General features: G+C 46.4%; 2 protein-coding genes across 3 annotated transcripts in view; one reads left to right on the top strand and one right to left on the bottom strand.

Annotated features, from left to right (window-relative positions):
- LOC114584889 (nucleoside diphosphate kinase A-like) overlaps window positions 1–17,504 on the top strand; it is a 113,828-nt gene that overhangs the window by 93,991 nt on the left and 2,333 nt on the right. The window lies entirely within an intron of this gene.
- On the bottom strand, window positions 1,036–17,266 carry METRN (meteorin, glial cell differentiation regulator). Of its 2 annotated transcripts, none has more exons than XM_028705912.2 (4): window positions 16,782–17,266; window positions 10,071–10,495; window positions 5,530–5,589; window positions 1,036–3,595 (listed from the first exon to the last, which is right to left on the bottom strand). In XM_028705912.2, the coding sequence occupies exons 1-4, from the start codon at window positions 16,868–16,870 to the stop codon at window positions 3,279–3,281; spliced, it is 891 nt and encodes a 296-aa protein (XP_028561745.1). In that variant the 5' UTR covers window positions 16,871–17,266; the 3' UTR covers window positions 1,036–3,278. The 2 variants fall into 2 exon arrangements, with proteins under 2 accessions (XP_028561745.1, XP_028561744.1); XM_028705911.2 differs by having other exon boundaries at window positions 5,530–5,595; window positions 16,782–17,264.

The raw sequence follows: 17,504 nt of genomic DNA, 5'->3' as shown, positions 1-17,504 counted from the left end.
ATTTGTTGTGGTTGGTTATTAATGAAATTAGTTGTCACTATTGTTACTATTTCTGTTTTGAGTCTTGAGCTGACCCCCTCAGAAGGCACTGCCAAGGCCTTCTTTGGCTCTGAAGTGGGTGCAACCATTGCCCACCTCTGCATGCTATGCTCTGTCACTTCAAACCATGCACGGGGAACCTATTCTGCCCAAGGACCTCTTTCCCTTCCTGGGGCCACATGCAAGTGGTAGGCGGGGCCAGAAACAAAAGTGGGTGGGGCAACATATGCTAATTTCACCTTTTCACAGTCGACGAGTTTCTACACACCAGCACGTCCCTCTTTCCATCTTCCATTCAGACCAGCAAGAGCTCAAGGCCACATTTCAGCCAGGAAAATACACTGAGGGTGTGAAACAGGGCCAGAGAATGGCAGGATAGAAGTCTAGAGCAGGCTTCCTCAACAATGACCCTCTGGATGTTTTTGGCCTACAACTCCCATGATCCCTAGCTAGCAGGACCAGTGGTCGAGGACGCTGGGAATTGTAGTCTCAAAAAACATCTGGAGGGCTGAGGTTGAGGAAGCCTGGTCTAGAGGGCCACACTTGGCCCCCAGGCCTGAAGTTCCCGACCCCTGCTTTCACAACAAGCACATTGGGCAATGGAGGAAAACACTTGAAGCAACAGAGCTCTGTGTCCCTACGCTTCCATTCTCTTCGCTCATTGAGTTGCATTTCTGGGAAACTCGTCAAAGGTGGCAACTGGTCAGTTATTATACGTGTGTGTACTTATGTGTGCAATGCGCAACTCATTGGGATTTTCCGCCTCAGGTGCCAAAATCAATGCTCCGGCCTTGTCCTTCGCTACTGCACATTCCAGAGCTTGTTAAATTATTCGAGCTCGTTTGACCGCTGCTGTTTCGGCTGCTTCCCTAGACAAATAATTATCTAGCTGACCATCCTCCAGCTCTTTCGAGTGCTCCGTTCATTTTGTTTGATGACTGCCAAGGGGCGAAAGAATAAACCCAGCCAGGGAGAGAAATCACCATAGATCAGGCATTACTAAGAGGCATTTTTAATGTACCCTCCCAGCCCCAAGACAAATGCAAGATTAAAAAAGAACAAATAATGGAAAAGAAATCCCACCATTACAAGCTACATAGAGTCAGATTTGTCTCTCTTGACCTGTACACAGACATGAATATGTACAAAAACTATATTTAAAATATTACAGATCTTCTTAGCATTTTGTTTTGCTTTTGGTCTAAAAATTACTACAGACGGCCCAAATGCATCTGGCAGTGTCTCTCTGACTGTGGTGATTCGCTTTATATTAACATTTCACTTTTTAAAAGAAAAGAAAATGAAAGAAACCACACATACACATAAACCTTACAATAGAATTTAGATTTAAAAAACAAAATCTCAAATTTGGTATCGTTATAACTTTAGTGCACATGATACTCCTTCAATCCTCACTTGTAAAAATAATAATAATAATAATTACTGGGCTGAAAACTAGTTTTAAGGGCTTACCTAAACTGAGATTTTCAGTGGTTTAATTTAAACTGGATTAATAAAACTGATTTAAGGTGGTTTGTAGACAGGCTAATTTCTCAAGCTTAAATTCTTTTGCTTGCTTGTTTGTTTTGCATTTTCTGAAACTGTATTTTTAAATTTGTTTTTGTTAGGTTTTCAAATATGTAAGAACAAACAAGCAAAAGGAAAAAAATGACACATACAAAAAACCCACACCTCAACAGGGGGGGGGGTCCAACAACATCTGGAGAGAGGCAAGGGGTCCACCCCTAGGTTAGGGACAGGGAATTAAATTTTACCAGGAAAAGCTGCAACAGCACCTGGGGTTGGGTCCTTAACACCTGAGCTCATCATTGAAGCAGGGTTAGAAATCCATATCCAATGGACTAGATTATCTAGATTTGGGATTCATAGGGGCAGAGAAAAATGAAAGGTTGATTATAATAGGGTTGGGGAACCTGTAGCCCTGCAGGATTTTGGTGTACCTACAAGTTCATCGTCCCTCAACACTGGCCGTGCTGGTTGCAAATGATGGGCTTTGGGAGTCTAGCAACATATGCAGGGCCCACAGGTTGCCCGCCTTTGAACTACAGCCATATCTGTGGCATCTCAAGTGTTACACTGATGCAGGCTTTTTTAAAACAAGGTGTGCAGTGAGCAAAGCACGCCAGCAGGAATGAACAGTCCAGGATCCACAATTCAATCAGGTAGGAAAATTCCATGATGCGATGCAATGGAGCCTGGCCCTCCAGAACCAGCGCAGGAAGAGAAGGGCCAGGCAGGCCCGCAATATATCCTGGCCCTGGGCGTAGGGCTAAACGCTGCCACTGGGCGGTTGGTCCTGTGCCCAGGGGAACACCTTCCAAATTCCTGCCACCATTGGCTGATTTAGCAGCAGGAAACGATCCGGCCTGCCATTCACATGGAAGTCTGAGGCCCGCCTACAAAACCGCCTGCCCAAGAAGGGGCAAACAGACTTCTCACTTCTACTGCTTGCTCACTTTGTCTTCCTACCTGATGTCTTCTGCCACGTTTGATTGAATGAAGGTGTGCCAATGAAAACCAAGACTGTACTTTTTCAAAAGGGAATCTCATTCCTGTTATGTTTTTGGTCACTGACCGAGATGCAATCCTGGTGTTTCTCTTGTCAAGGAAGCCGCAGAAGGGAGAGACAGACGAGGTCGCTTTGCAGGCTTCCTTAGCTCATCCAGAAACTGGGAAGGAGGCAGGAGCAGCGAATGAAGTGTCTCCTTGTCTGTGATGCTATTTCCTGTTGGGAGGGATGGTAATGCATATGCGATCCATAGGCGATAGCATTAGGGGTTTGCTGGGGGGTGGGGGCAGAACTCGGGAAGGGCATCATGCACTTATTTTTAGGTGTGGGTTTGATTTGGCGCTCCAGTAAATAATAGGATAAAGAAGTCCTGAGCAAGACAACATTTCCCACACTGGGAGAGTCTCAATTCCCTTTATGCAATTTGTGGCATGTTCCAACCTAACCAGAGAGCAGCTCAGTTGCCCTTTCGCTTGGCCTACAATTCCTCCCTTTGCTGGAAAGACCCAATGAGAAAGTTATGGGTAGGGCCATCAGTCTCATACAGGAAAGAAAAGAGCTTGTTTCCCTCTGGGTTCAAAAGACAGGTCTCGTCTCCCACTGTTAAGCCAGGAAATGCCATTTCCAGCATGGTCACGGTGTGGTTTGTGTGTGTGGATCCTGCCCTCCTGGCAAAATCGACTCCTGCCACCCACTTCCCATCAACAAATCAGTCCAAGGAGACTTCGCAGGGGTTTTCGTGAGCTTGGCGCGCACCCTCATAGATGTGGCGGAAGTCTTTGTAGCGAGGAGCGCAGCTGAGCCAAGCCTCCCCAAAATGCAGCCACCCAGTGAAAAGGAAGCTGCCAGGTCCCGGCTTCACTCCACACCGCAGCAGAGTACGGATGCTGCCCGTGGATTTCCCATATTTGCCAACCGGTTGGAACAAGGCAAACTTCTGGCGGTGGATCCGGGTGGCACTAACACTGATGATGGATTCTTGCGACTCCATGTCATTGGAGACTGTCCGGATATTGCCACGGATGACTGCAGGGGTGGAAGGAGTGGAGAAAACAGAAACGTTTGTTTGTTTGTTATATATATACTGGCCAACAGCAGTTTTACAAAACACATACACACAGAGAGAAAACAGCAGATTAAAGCCAAATGGACGGCAGTTTAAAGACTAAAAATAGCACAGTTGATGAGATATATCAATACAATGTCAACAATTACTTACAGAGCAGCAGCACACTGATAAAACCCAACTGTGTGTGTGTGTGTGTGTGAAATCCTACAAACCACGGATATGCGCACAAACATGGGTGTAGTCAGGGGCGGCAGGGAGGCAGCTGCCCCCCCAAATCAAGTAAAACAATAGAAATACTTAACTAACTAATCACATCAGTTCTGCCCCCCAAAAGTCATGGCCCCCCCCCAAATATCCTGGCTACGTCCGTATGTACACATCATGCATCTAAAGCACATTTAAAGCATATCCGTCTCCCAAAAAAACCCTGGGAACTGTAGTTCACCCCTCAACAGTAAACTTGGGTGGGGGGCATGCCAGTTGTGGGTGGATCCCGAAGCAAAGAGTGGATGGAGCAGGAGATGTGGTCCTTATTTTTGTACAATAGGCTGCACTCCAGCTCTGCAAAAGTCAGAAGTTTGGACATGCATCTCTCTCTGTCTTCTACTCAGGGAGCAAGAGGCTTTGCCATAGTTCAAGGACATATTCTGGCTAGGCAAAAGCACTTGTGGGTGGTCTTGGAGCAGGGCTGGCGAGTGTGGCTTGTAGAGATCACCGAAGGCCAGACAGAGTTGCTTGGAGGGCCACACTTGGCCCCAGGACCCGATATTGGTCCCCCATCCCTGCTTTAGGCAAACAGCAAAGCTTACTTGTTTTGGCATGCATTTGACCACAAACAAATCAGTTATTTCAGTTTGGTTTTGCTTGCTTGGCTTTCATGTATTTGTTGGCATTTCTAAATCAATGCTCTACATTATTGCTGTCGGGCTTGTTTTATTATTTTTCTCAGCCACACTGGCGGTCCCTGCACTGAAAGGCAGCATGGAAACAAAACCAAATCAATCAAGAGAAGTGGTTCTGTAGTGGCACCCAGCTCTAAGGCTACAGCTGAGTATAACTGGTCAGATCTAGCCAATTATGGAGAGGAATCCTGCTATTAGCCTGCTTGCACGCAGGTGCCTTTGGCTTCCTCCAAATCAGCAAGAATTAGCCCCTCCGAGATCATTCTGACAGGCTCGTGATCTGATCCGGCGTGGCAAATCCCCTTGTTCTCCTGTTTGACTTCCTGGTTGCCATGGGAACTTTGGAGTGGGCAGCCAGCGGACCCCCTGACCCCCTTCTCCTATTGTTTAGGGTTGCAAATCTGGAGGTTAGCAGAGCGTGCGGGGCAATAATTGGCAACTGCCCACTGAGCCGGACAGCCTTGAGTGTGCAGGCATTTAAAGGGGAGAATGGAAAGGCCACATCATCCCAGCTGTGGAGCGAGTTGCTCTGTGGGGGCAGCTCTGGCTGCTGGTGCCTCAGCCCGGACTGGCAGGCAGGCAGCTCCCGGTTAGCTACTTAAGCAGCGTTCAGGGACAGAGGACAGAGTTCCAGAAGGGCAGGCTTTGGCTTTCACAGCTGCACATGCATTATTAAGAGTGATTTCTATGGCATTTTTTCCCATGTAAAAGGAAAAGGCAAAAGAAAGAGCCCTGCAATTAACAATTCTTAGGCCTGGGTCCCTGGGTAACATTAGGCAAGTAAATCACAGGGTTGGTTGCAATGAGGAATGCAATAAGGATCGCTAAGCAAACTGGGCCAGTCCAGAAGTCTGAAATCCTGAGCGGCTGCTACCAGTCAGTGTGGGCAATAGTGAGCTAGGTGGACCAATGACTCAGTATAAGGCAGCTTCAATTTACGATGCTGAAGAGAGGAGCGGAAAATGTGAAGTTGAGGAAGATGTACTCACCAAAATCACTAGTGCAAACGGCCATCAGAATCTCAGTGTTGTTACACGGACGGCAGCTCCCTGCATCTTCCAAAGAGAAAAAGGAAACAGTCACTCAAACAGAGTTCATGCCGGCCTCACTATCCAATAGTTCTTCTTTAGAGAAGGGATGTGGAGAATGAGGGGAGGCAGAAGTAAAGCGTAGAAAGGCATCGTGAAAAGTTTGGTTTTTCTGTTGAGGGGAAGGAGAAATAGCAGTCCAGGGCATGTTTGGGCCAGGTGATTTTCACTTGAAAATATGGAAAGTGGCTTGTATACACTATTCATCTTTGACACTAGAGACTCTGCTTCTGTGGCTAGAGGCATCATTTATCAGCTGTGACTGGTACAATATCATCAACTGTTCCTGGGCTGGGAAAACTTGGCCACAGCAGTTCATGCACTGGTTATTTCAAGACCAGATTACTGCAATGAGCTCCATGTGGGGCTTCTCTGCTGAGCAGGAAGAGCTGGGAAAGATTCCTGGACCAAATGCCTTGAAAGCCACTGCCAGACAATATATGAGGAACCAGTGGCCCTCCTGAAGTTGTTGAATTGGAATTCCCATCACCGCTGGCTGTTGACCATTCAGACTGACTCCCATCAAGATCTGGAGGGCCACAGTTTCCTCATCCTTGATCAGGAGGGGTGTCGTGGTTAGAGAGTTGGGCTAAAAGCTGGGAGATGAGGCTTTCAACGTTACTCAGCCATGAAGCTCAATGGGTGACCTTGGGCCAGTCACTGCCTCTCAGCCTAACCTGCCTCACAGGGCTGTTGCGAGTTTTCAAACTCTTCATGTATTAAATGTCAAGTTGGCATATGCAGAGGTGGGTTTTTGTTTTTGTTTACATAAATTCTGTAAACAAAATTAACTCAATATAAATTCTCATTTTCCATAACTAGATATAGATAGATGATAGATAGATAGATAGATAGATAGATAGATAGATAGATAGATAGATAGATGATAGATAGATAGATAGATGATAGATGATAGATGATAGATAGATAGATAGATGATAGATAGATAGATGATAGATAGATGATATATATATGAAACATAAAAAACCCTAAAATAAAAGGTTTAGCTTTAAGCTTCCCCTTCTGCTCCTAGTGTTTAATGGAAAGAATATACTTAAGAGTTAAGGTTTACAGCCAAACAAAATAGAAATTTTGGCATTATGAGACCATGCGCCAACAAACGGGTCTTCTTAGGTTTAAGTACCTGTAGAAGGTTGTTTGAAACTAGTCAGCTTCTTAGTCTAATCTACCTCACAGGGTTGTCGCAAGGATAAAATGGGGGAAGGGAGAACCATGTGTACCGCCTTGAACTCCTTGAAGGAAAAGGCAGGATAGAAATGTAATAAACAAATAGGCCTGACAAAATGGCCTGCCTTGGTAGAAGGCAGCTTTCTATTTTCCTAAGATGCCCTCTGGGCACAATCCCATTGGCATTAAAGAGCTAAGCTGGTAGGGCTCAAGTGGGCCTAACTCTGGGCTGGGCTGTGCCCTAGGTGCCAACATTTCTCAAGACAAAGCCTAGTAAAAAGCATTTTAAAAAAAAGCCATTCCCCAGTTGGGGAGAATGCCTAGGGTTGCTATGGTAACCATGTTCAGGCCTTATCTGAGATGCAGCTGAACGTCTTGGCGGGTGACTCCGCTACGAACTGCCGCACACTGGACTTTTGTTAGCTCAGAGATGAGGCCGATTAGATGTTCCTTCTTCGGCCTTGTGTTTTCGATTGCTGAGCACACTCCGGACGGCTTGGGTTACTTGCCCACCTCCTCCCCTTGCCGTGAGGGAGGCCCACACAGCATTCAGAGTCCTTGAAATGCAACAACAGCAAAAGGAGTTTCCGCTGTCCTAAGCCTGGGAAGCAAGTTAAGACTGTTTCCACGTTTGGTTTGCAAATGCTCTAGCATAAGGGTGTCTCAGGGCATGTGCAGAGTTCCTTTAACCCAAGCGGGGAAAGACTTCTTTTTTTTAAAAAAAATGATATATGAGTCATAGTACTCTGACCATTACAGAAAGCTGTTGCTTTCTTGCCTGCCTAGAGAAAGCCCAGTGTGCTGTTTGAGCCTGGAATTGCTGAACCAACTCTTGGATTGGGCTATGGCGCTGTGCAAGGGAATGAGTCACATCCATTGTCCCACAGACTTTTGCCCCGGCACCACCCAACACTGCAATGTGGCCCCCGGAAAGTTGACCACGAGGGAATGCAGCCCCAGGGCTGAAAAAGCTTCCTCACACTTAGGCTAAAAAGGACACCATTCTGATCAGGACATAAATTTTCTGGTTGTGTGGCAACCTTATTTCCACACTGAAGAAAAAGCAAACAGCCCCAGCTACATGCACAGTTTCTTTCCAGCAGGACTTAGCATAGCCCTGAATGTCATGTTTCTTCCTTATTTATTTTGTTTAACTTTACATTTATAGCCTCCTTTCCTCCAAGGAGCCCAAGGCAACCCTGTGTGCTAGGTTAGGCTGAGAGGCAATGACTGGCCCAGCGAGCTTCATGGCTGAGTAGGGATTTGAACCCAGGTCTCCCACGCTCTAATCCAGCACTCTAATCACTACACCACAGTGGCTCATGATCCTACGCATGTGCCACTTGTAACACAATAGGCATAAGAATATGATGCAAATATTCATCTGTTCCAGGATTCAGTTCCTAGCAGTATCCAGGGAAATGATTCTGGAAAGCTTGGAAATAGAGCTTGAGAGCACTGAGCCTTCCTTGATCTTTTATTCCCTGAATGGGGATGGGGGATGAATTCAATTCAGTTCATGTTTAAAGGTAATGTACATTTTCCAAAGCAATATGCAAACCGAAACACATCTATCTTTCAAAACGGGAGCTTCTCCAAATTTTGCAATGCATTTCCCCAGCCAAATAATGTGCGCAAAAATGCACATACTGGGGAAAAGTGTGCATAAAATGCATATATTAGCGGAAATAATATAGAGAAATGCATTATATTAGGGGAAATTGGTTTGCAAAGATGTGTATATTAGGGTAGATTGCATAGTAAATGTGTATATTAGGAGAATTTCATGGATGGGAACTAAAAAAAAAAAAAAAGCTTATATAGAAATAATAGAATTGTAGAGTTGGAAGAGACCATGAGCATCATTTAGTCCAAACCCCTGCAATGCAGGAATTGTTTGCCCAACATGGGGCTTGAACCCGTGACCCTGAGATTAAGAGTCACGTGCTCTACCAGCTGAGCTAAAGTGGGGGGAATTGTACTTAAGTCTGGAAAAGTGAGAAACTGAGAAAGCCTGCAATTGACGTATTTGTCGATCCCTACCTCCTAAGTGTCAACTTCAGATTTCAAAGGATCCTGGGCAAATGTCCTGAGTATGTTTTTGAATATTTATTACTGTATTTTTCACTTACTTGCATATTGCTTCAGGACCTTTTAGTGAGAAGCAATATACACATTTCATAAACCTAAATCTAAAACCTTGCCCCTCCATGCCAGTGTCCCCACCACTGCCCATTGGCTTGCTATCTTCTTCTGGGCCAAATCTGCATTACTGCAAGGCAGAGGGAAAGAGCCAGCTAAGAGGATGCTGGTCCTATTCCCTTGCCTTTTTCACTGCTCATCTGGCAGAAGGCAGGCGAACAGCCAGCAACAGGGAGGAATGCTGATTATGCTGACCCTGGCCCTCTCCCGAATCTTGTATTCAGAGGAATACCATCTTTCACAGAATCAAAGAGTTGGAAGGGACCACAAGGGTCATCTAGTCCAACCTGCAATGCAGGAACCTTTTGCCCAATCTGGGACTCTAACCCACAACCCCAAGATTAAGAGTCTCACGCTTTGAATGTGGGGGTTCCATAAGTAAAGGTGAAGGAATTATACCAAACTGCTCTACTTCAGAGTTGTTTGTCCTTCAATTTATATTCCTCTTGAAGAAAAGCAGAACCAGTTTTGAGTTTGGGGGTCCCAAGGTCCAAGGAACTGGGTGAATTGAATGCCCCCCAGCAGCAGAACTTCCTTGGTCTATGTTAGATTTCTGAAAATGGGCATATACCCTGTATTCCTACCCTGATCTGGAGGCGGGAGAAAGGAAGTGTCCCTCTGACATTTCCCTGTACAGTTTTATGGAAGGGGGGGGGGTCACATTTATTTTAAGCTGAATCCACAATTATATCATGTTTAAGGAGGCTTAACTCTGTTTTGGCATGATGGCTAAATTGACAAAGTTACAGCCCTCTGCACCATGGAAATGGAAGTGGTGAGATGGTAAAACAACAGTAAACCACGGGTTGCCTATATGTTTGGAGGCTCAAACCATGGTTTGGGTTCTAAACCATGCTCAGTACAAGCCATGATCTGGCATGGCTAAATGGACTCTTGGTCTTGCACAAGAATCTCTCCATGCTCACATGGGGAGAAGATGGTTGTTTCTGGGTTTGATAAGCTAGAAGATAAAAGCTTGAGAAAATACTACCACAGATGCATCACAAATGTTCCCTCCAAACCCAGCCATGAAAGCCATGAAAGAACTTTACCTTCCATGCTGAGGTTTCTGGACGGCCACGAGAAGCGGGAGTTCCAGTCACCCCGCAGCTCGTAGCGGAAGGCAGCGATCCGGCGGCTGATGTCTTGGTGCAAGGTGGACTGGAGGAACAGGGCAACCTTCTCCTTGGGCAGCCAGCTAAAACAGCGCACCTTGGGCTGCAAGGTAGCGTCGGCCTCCGAGAGGAGGAGCTCCAAGACACCGTCCCTCTCCAAGTAAATCTGAGCTCCTCGGAAGCTGTTGGAGGACTTGATGCAGGCTGTCACCCGTCTGGGGTTCTCTCTGCCGGTGGTGCCCGTGGGAAGGCGGGGGAAAAGGCTCAGGCGCAGGGCTCCCGCTGGATACAACCACTCCAAGGATCCCTCAGCACAGTGCAAGGAGATCTGTTCCACGCTGCCTGATTCCTGCGACAGACCACTGCAAGGGATAGTGGAATGGAGTTAGTATAACAAGGAAGCCGGGGCAGTTTCGTCTGTTCCCAAGAAAGTCAGGACATACATCAGTCAGGAAGAAGGCAACAACTGGTATCATAAGAATATCAGCAAAGAGATGCAAGTTAGGGCTGAGAAGGGAGGTTTGAAAGGGTCTGAGAGGTGAGACATTGGAGAACAGAGCTGTGTGTGTTGCATAGCACCCTCCCAAGCTAGTCTGCTGCTCTCAGGTGTGAAAAAATGTCTACCCATCACCAATGGCCAGTGCAGTGGACCAGGGTCAGCCCACCCAGGAGGCACACTGGGGCAGCCTCCAGACAGCTGAGAGGGGTGCCGCTGCTGTGCCACACGCTCCATTCCAGCCTCTTTTTAATCCCTGGGCTGCCTCCAGGCAATGGTGCCTCCAGAGAGGAGGAAGAGGCAGGGCGGTGGCTTTTTCAGTTTTTCCTGGAGCGACCAAACATCCTAGGCTGCCCTGCAGTGGTGTATGGCATGGAGTGGCAGCAGCAGCATCTGGTCCATTGTTGTAAGCAGCAAGATTTATTGGGCCACCTCTGACTATTGCTGCTGTTCTCCAGCACCTAACTGATGTCAGAACTGGCCCTGGCGGTTGGAGAGCTCTCAGGGAGACACAGTGGCCAATAATGAGTCCCATGAGTATTTCTCAACCACATTCTCAGAGCTTGCCTCTGCATCATTAACACCTGTTCAGATTGCCCTTCGCACCCGTTAGAGTTGCCCCTTACACTTTGTCAAAACAGATGAAATGCATCACAAAAAATGACAAAAGACACAGATTTGTACAAACTCTAAATATGCTAATGCAATAGCTTTTTTGTGGTTATCTTCACCGGTACGGAGCACAGTCACCTCTTTTTTTCACTGCCCATGACAGCCATTTTGTACTGGCACTCACAGCATTTTTATCGATATTTGAGTAGTAGCACTTTGTTTTACACCACCACCAAAAATGTATGGTGCTAGCGTATATGTAAAAATGCAACTTTAGACATAATCGCTCTACTTTAAATAGAAATACATCTCAGCAGAAGGAGGAAGTTGGTGACCTGTTTGGCGGCTTAGATGCTAAACATTTGTGGGTAATTTGAAGGTTCCTGCCACTCTCCCTTCTTATTGTCATAACACAATGAAGTTTAACTTAGAGGAGATTCAGTTACTCTCCTGAGCCTAAGTTAGACCTGTCCGTTCATCTCCATGGGTTTACTGTGAGTAGGACTAGCATTGGCTAGAGCCCATTATCTGGATTTAGGCCACATGACCCTTCAAACAGAGGGTGCCATTGAATTCCGCAGGGGCAGGGAACAAATTTCAGTCTCAGGGCTGCATTCACTTCTGGAAAACCTTCCAGGGGCCACATACCAGTGGTGGGCAGGGCCAGAGACCAAAGTAGGTGGAGCAACATATGTCCACTTCCCTACTTTCCACATGGTGTCACACACTCTTCTCTATCTTGCATCCAGACAAACCAGAGGCATTAGCAGAGTATAGGGATGGAGCTCAGCCTGGCAAAACACTCAGGTTGCAACGCAGGGGCCACTGGGGGTGTGGCTTGTGAGAAAAGGGTGTGGCCTGGAGGGAGTTCCGAGAGCCAGAGGCCTGGAGGGCTGCACTTGGCTGCTGGGCCCAAGGTTCCCCACCCTTGGAACAGAGGACTTTCCCCTGTAAAGTAGGACACCTGGACATCCTATTCCCAATCCATGGACAGAAAAGATGTCTCTTGCAGCACGATGCCGTCCAGATGGTTGAAGACTCTGGAGCGACTTGCCATTTCGCAGCAAAAGTGACTCATCTGCTCTGCAAAGGATCAAGATCACTGAGAAACAGATGCGGCAGCTGTGTCACACACCCGACACGCCCCTCCAAAACCCTGTTACGCTGCCCTCTAGAGGCCCCACAAAAGCAAACGCATTATGCTAGAAGACACAGTGGGCCCCTTCTTTATGAATGAAGTCTGAGGGTTCCCCTGTTCATGGACTGCAGTACATGGTTCATTCACATTCGTAGAATATTCAGAAAACAGAAGGTTTGTGTAGCCAACTAAGTTTTACTCAGGGTAGACCTATTAAGATGAATGTGCATAAATAAGTCATGCCCACTAATTTCTGTGAGTCTTCTCTGAGTAGAACTAACCCACAAGGTTGAATTCTTCAAAGCTCTTGCAATCTAAATTATTCTGCCCTGCAGCTGTGAGTTATTTTGCCTGCAGATACCTCTCCCCCTTCCTCCCATTTTCATCTTGGACATTCTGCAAAGGACACAGGAGGAAGAACAGTTGTCTTATGGAATTAATGAGAGTAACAAGCACCCCCCCTTTTTATACTCCCCCCCTCATTTTAAGGCTTAAAAGAGAAGTGGTTGGTACACAGTCAAAGACCTCTGGGTCAGATTATACTGGGCAATCTAAATCAATACTGGTCAGTCATCAACCCTGGAAAAATACAAGTTTCTGAGTTCAATTATTTTCATATAAAAAGACCTATTAAACTATGCCTTCAATACAATCTAGTTCAGTGCAGTTTGCAAATTTAAACATACAAATGTTGCAGAATACACCCGCAATAAAGCACCAGTCTGGAGGGGCCCTCGCTTGTCCTGACTCCCCTTCCTCTGATGTTTTCCCTACGTTGCATTTTGAATCATAAACCCATCAGGATGGAGACTCGTCCGCTTGCACTCCCTAAAAAGTGTTATGGTCAGCGATTGTGTAATAACGATGAAAATAATAATAAGAAGACACACAACAACTATCGTCAGCTGTCTGTGGCTCAACAGCTGAATTGATTCAGCTGAGCTGCAGCAGCAACCTTTGCTCTATAAGGTAGCAAGGGCCTGGACTGCCCCACCTCCCACGGGGAACAGCTGCTAAAAGAGGGGAAATTGTAACAGAGCATTTGCTCACCAAACCCAGCATGGCCTGTTTAGTGAGATTTTTAAAAAACCCACCAGCTTTCAAAGCCTCCACACAACCTAACAATGTTGTCATTCTTTCTTGCATTTCCCACAGGATACAACTATACTAAATTACGTGGGAAGGAAATAAATGATGGTGCATTTATGATAATTCCAATGCAAACTGTCAATACATTCTCTAAGTGCATTTCAAGCGCAAGGTTACCATTTAAGATGAAACGTGCAAAAAAAACACAAATCTCCGGTATTTCTCAGCTCGGCTACTGTAATGCATGCCACAAGGGGCTGCCATACAGAGGAGGCTAAACTGGCCAAGCCAGCCATACTCTAATCTCTGCATTGACTTCTCATGGTCTCTGCTCGATAGGATGTCCTGTAAGTAGCCATACACAGGCGCTGCCTCCTTCCCTCCAGTTTACCCCACCATCGCTGCGTCACATTTCAGCATTCTACCCAAAGGAAGTATGACGTGTTCTTTTGTTGCTTTTTGAAATTGGGAGGCGCCCTAGCTCAGTGGTAGAGCCTCTGCTTTGCATGCAGAAGGTATCAGGGCCAATCCCTGCCTGAAACCCTGGAGAGCTGCTGCCTGTCAGTCAAGAAAACATTGGCCTAGATCAGGGGTGCCCAAACTATTTTCAAAGAGGGCCAGATTTGATGACGTGAACAAGCGTGAAGGCCGACCAAAGTTGTTGAGCTTTTTTATGATTTTACCCCAAAGTTGTTGAGGTTTTTTTTTTAGGATTGGAGTTTTTGATCTTTTTTTAGTATTTTACCCCAATAAATAAATCCAGGGGGCCGGATTAGGTCCCCAAAATGGAGGGACTAGTGGTCTGACTCAGTATAAGACAGCAAAAGGACCCTGCTGCATCAATCCAACATCTAGTCCAACATCCTGTTCTCATGGTGGCTAAACAGATGACTGTGGGACAGCCCAAGAGCACTGTCCCCTCCTGCAGTTTCCAGCAAGTGGCATTCAGATAAGTTACTACCTCCAACTGTGGAGGAATCACATACCCATCATGTTCAGATATCAGAAACATTTCGAATCCCACAAGCCACAATAGCTCAGAAGCATTCAGTCTAACTCCAATGTTTTCTCCTCTAGCCAGTGGTGCCATTAGGACAGGACTTTAGGGCAGATGATCCCGTGGTGGAATGGGTCAGTGCGCTTTCCTGTTCATCAGAAGTTTGGTGGTTCAGGCCCACCCAGGGATGTCTGTGGGCAGGATTCCTGGATCACAGGAGGCTGGACCAGATGACCCTGGGGGTCCCCTTCCAACTCTCCATTTCTATGATTCTATGGTGGGGCCCCAACTCACCAGAATAAGAAACAGGGCCCTGGAACACAACAGGGCTGGCTCAACACATTTTGATGGAAGCGAAGGAAAACCCATTACTGGTGGTGGGGCGATAGGGATTTAGGACCATAAATCCCACCATCTAAAATTACCCAGTTATACCATTGCCTCCAGCCACACAGCTTGTCAAATTGTTATTATTTTTTAAAGCAGAGGCTTCGGTCCAGCGCAGCTGTTCTCATGACCCCCTGCATCTCAATCTAGGCATGCCTGCCCTGAAGTGTGGCCAGCATTCTGGACACCAGCACAGCAACTAGTGTCACAAACCAGCTTCAATTATAGAAAGGTTGGATATAATATTAAAAAACAAACTAAGCCTTTCTGGTGCCAAATCCATAAATCTTTATGGATTCGGTTTGCTACTGCAGCACACATTGCAAAAAGGGCTGCCCTATTTAATCGGTTGCTCAGAAAACGAAGAAAAACTTGTAACACACTAAAATGAGGAAACATGAAATCAGGACCTGTCTGCAGACATGAATGGAGTGGGAGAACCAGCAATACTACCCTGAGCCTTTGAGAAGTTCAGGATAGGGTTGTATCCAAGCTATATTCAGTGCTGCCCCATTGAAATCAATGGATGTAAGCTAGTCATGTCCATTATTTTCAGTGGGTCTATTCTGAGCAACCCATAATAAATGAGTAAAGCACCCCATGAAAGTACTTTAATCCCAGGGATTTTTTCAGCACCCAAGAAAAATGAAGAAATGGCAGCTACCAGGCCAGTTCCCTCTCCACACCATACAATTCTTCTCCTTTTAATAAATTAGGCCACTCATAGGCACAAAGAACCAGCCCACAAAATCACTCAATCAGTTTCAGCCAGTATAAGTTAGGTGTCCCTAGCAGAAGACCAGAATTACAGTCTGTGCACAAGGTTGGTTTAGGCCAACCAATGTTTACTAAGCCAGGAGGAAAGTTAAACTCTCAAATAAGTAGGACCTCACTTGTCTTTCTGGTAAACCATTGTTAAAGAACAGTAGGAGATTCCAATACTTCTCTCTCTCTTATCCATAAAATATAAGAACAAGTTAGGCTGCAATCCTTTTCTGAAAGTAAGTTCCACTGAACTCAGTAAATCATATTTTTGAGTATGGACATATAGAATTGCACTCCCAATCTCCACTTGTGGGGGGACGGGACGACAACAATGACCAGCAGCCAAGTTCCATTGTAATTCCATGAAAAACCTAAAATCAATTAGTTAAGGAGGATGCCAAACCAACACCAGGACATGGTTTTGCAACATAAAAGGCCCAGTTAAGAAGACCCATCACCAGCTAACTTTGCAAAACCCTGAAGGGAATTTGACCTTGCTCTTTATAAGAAGCTGTGGGTTGTAGCCACTGTTGGTTCTAAGTCAGAGTAGATCCCATTGAAGTTAATAAGCCTGGCTCACTTAGGCCCATTCATTTCGATGGGTCTACTCTGTGTAAAACTTAGTTGGCTAAGACAAGCCTGTGACTCACACCCTGCACCGCTTCCGCATCCAAAATCTAATTTCTTTTTCTGCCTGTCTCCTTGAACTGCTGTTGCACCACTGACTCCTTTAATGCTTACCAGAACTTATTCTAACTCTAGCTGCTAGCATGGAACACAGCAGGTTTGAAGAACCTACGTAACCCAGTACAGTGCTACCTTGGGTTACATACGCTTCAGGTTACATATGCTTCAGGTTACAGACTCCGCTAACCCAGAAATAGTGCTTCAGGTTAAGAACTTTGCTTCAGGATGAGAACAGAAATCATGCTCCGGCAGTGCGGCAGCAGCAGGAGGCCCCATTAGCTAAAGTGGTGCTTCAGGTTAAGAACAGTTTCAGGTTAAGTACGGAGCTCCGGAACGAGTTAAGTACTTAACCCGAGGTACCACTGTATTTCGAAGAGAGAGAGAAGGAAAAACCTCTGCAGATGAATGAAGGTCAAACAGCATCACTCTTCGACGACACGTTTTGAAGGCAAGAAATTTGTCCGTATTAATACCTACCTCCCTCTCCAGCTACACTGATCTTCTGAGTAATTGCAAAGGGCTGTATGCAGAAGAACTAAGCCCAGGAGCCCCAACGCCAAAGACATCTTAAGGTCTCTAACTCCTGGGCAAAGAAGCAGGAAAGGAGAAGAATCAAATGTAGGGGAACGAATCCTTTTGGAGCATCATCCTGGAATGAGCTGGCGGAGTTAGGAACGCCCGAGTCTCCCCTCCATCCATCTCCTCCTTCTGCCGGCTTTCTTCTGGCTCCTCGCAAGGAATCCCCCGCTTTCTCTTCCTTTCCCCTCTTTTTCAGGCTGCAAAGTAGCGCGTCCTCGCCCCCGCTCGCTGCGAGAGACGCTGCAATCGGGGGCAAGACAGACCTGGAGAGAGATGGGAAGCTCCCGAGATTCTCATGGTGAGTTTGAAACGGGCTATATAAGACGCCCGCAGAGCGCAAGGCAGTTTCAACCCGGGCGGAGGGGAGAGCCGGGAGTGTATGGGTTTGGAGACGCGGGGCGGGGGTGGGGTGGAGATCCTCTGCGGTTTCCCAATCAAAACCAAGCTGGGAAACTTTCGGCCAATCGGAATGCAGGCAAAGGGGAGGGTGCGATTCTCCGCTAGATTAGCAAGTTAGTGGTTCTGAGAACAATGTGATTTCAAAAAAAAGGGGGCGACGGACGGACGGACTCTGAAAATATTTTTCTCCAGATGTGTGGAAGTCCATTGCAGGCAGAACAG

The sequence above is a fragment of the Podarcis muralis genome, chromosome 14 (genome assembly GCF_964188315.1).
Source record: "Podarcis muralis chromosome 14, rPodMur119.hap1.1, whole genome shotgun sequence".
Classification (NCBI taxonomy): domain Eukaryota; kingdom Metazoa; phylum Chordata; class Lepidosauria; order Squamata; family Lacertidae; genus Podarcis; species Podarcis muralis.
Note: the sequence above shows the minus strand (reverse complement) of the source record. Positions and strands in the feature narration are given on the sequence as shown.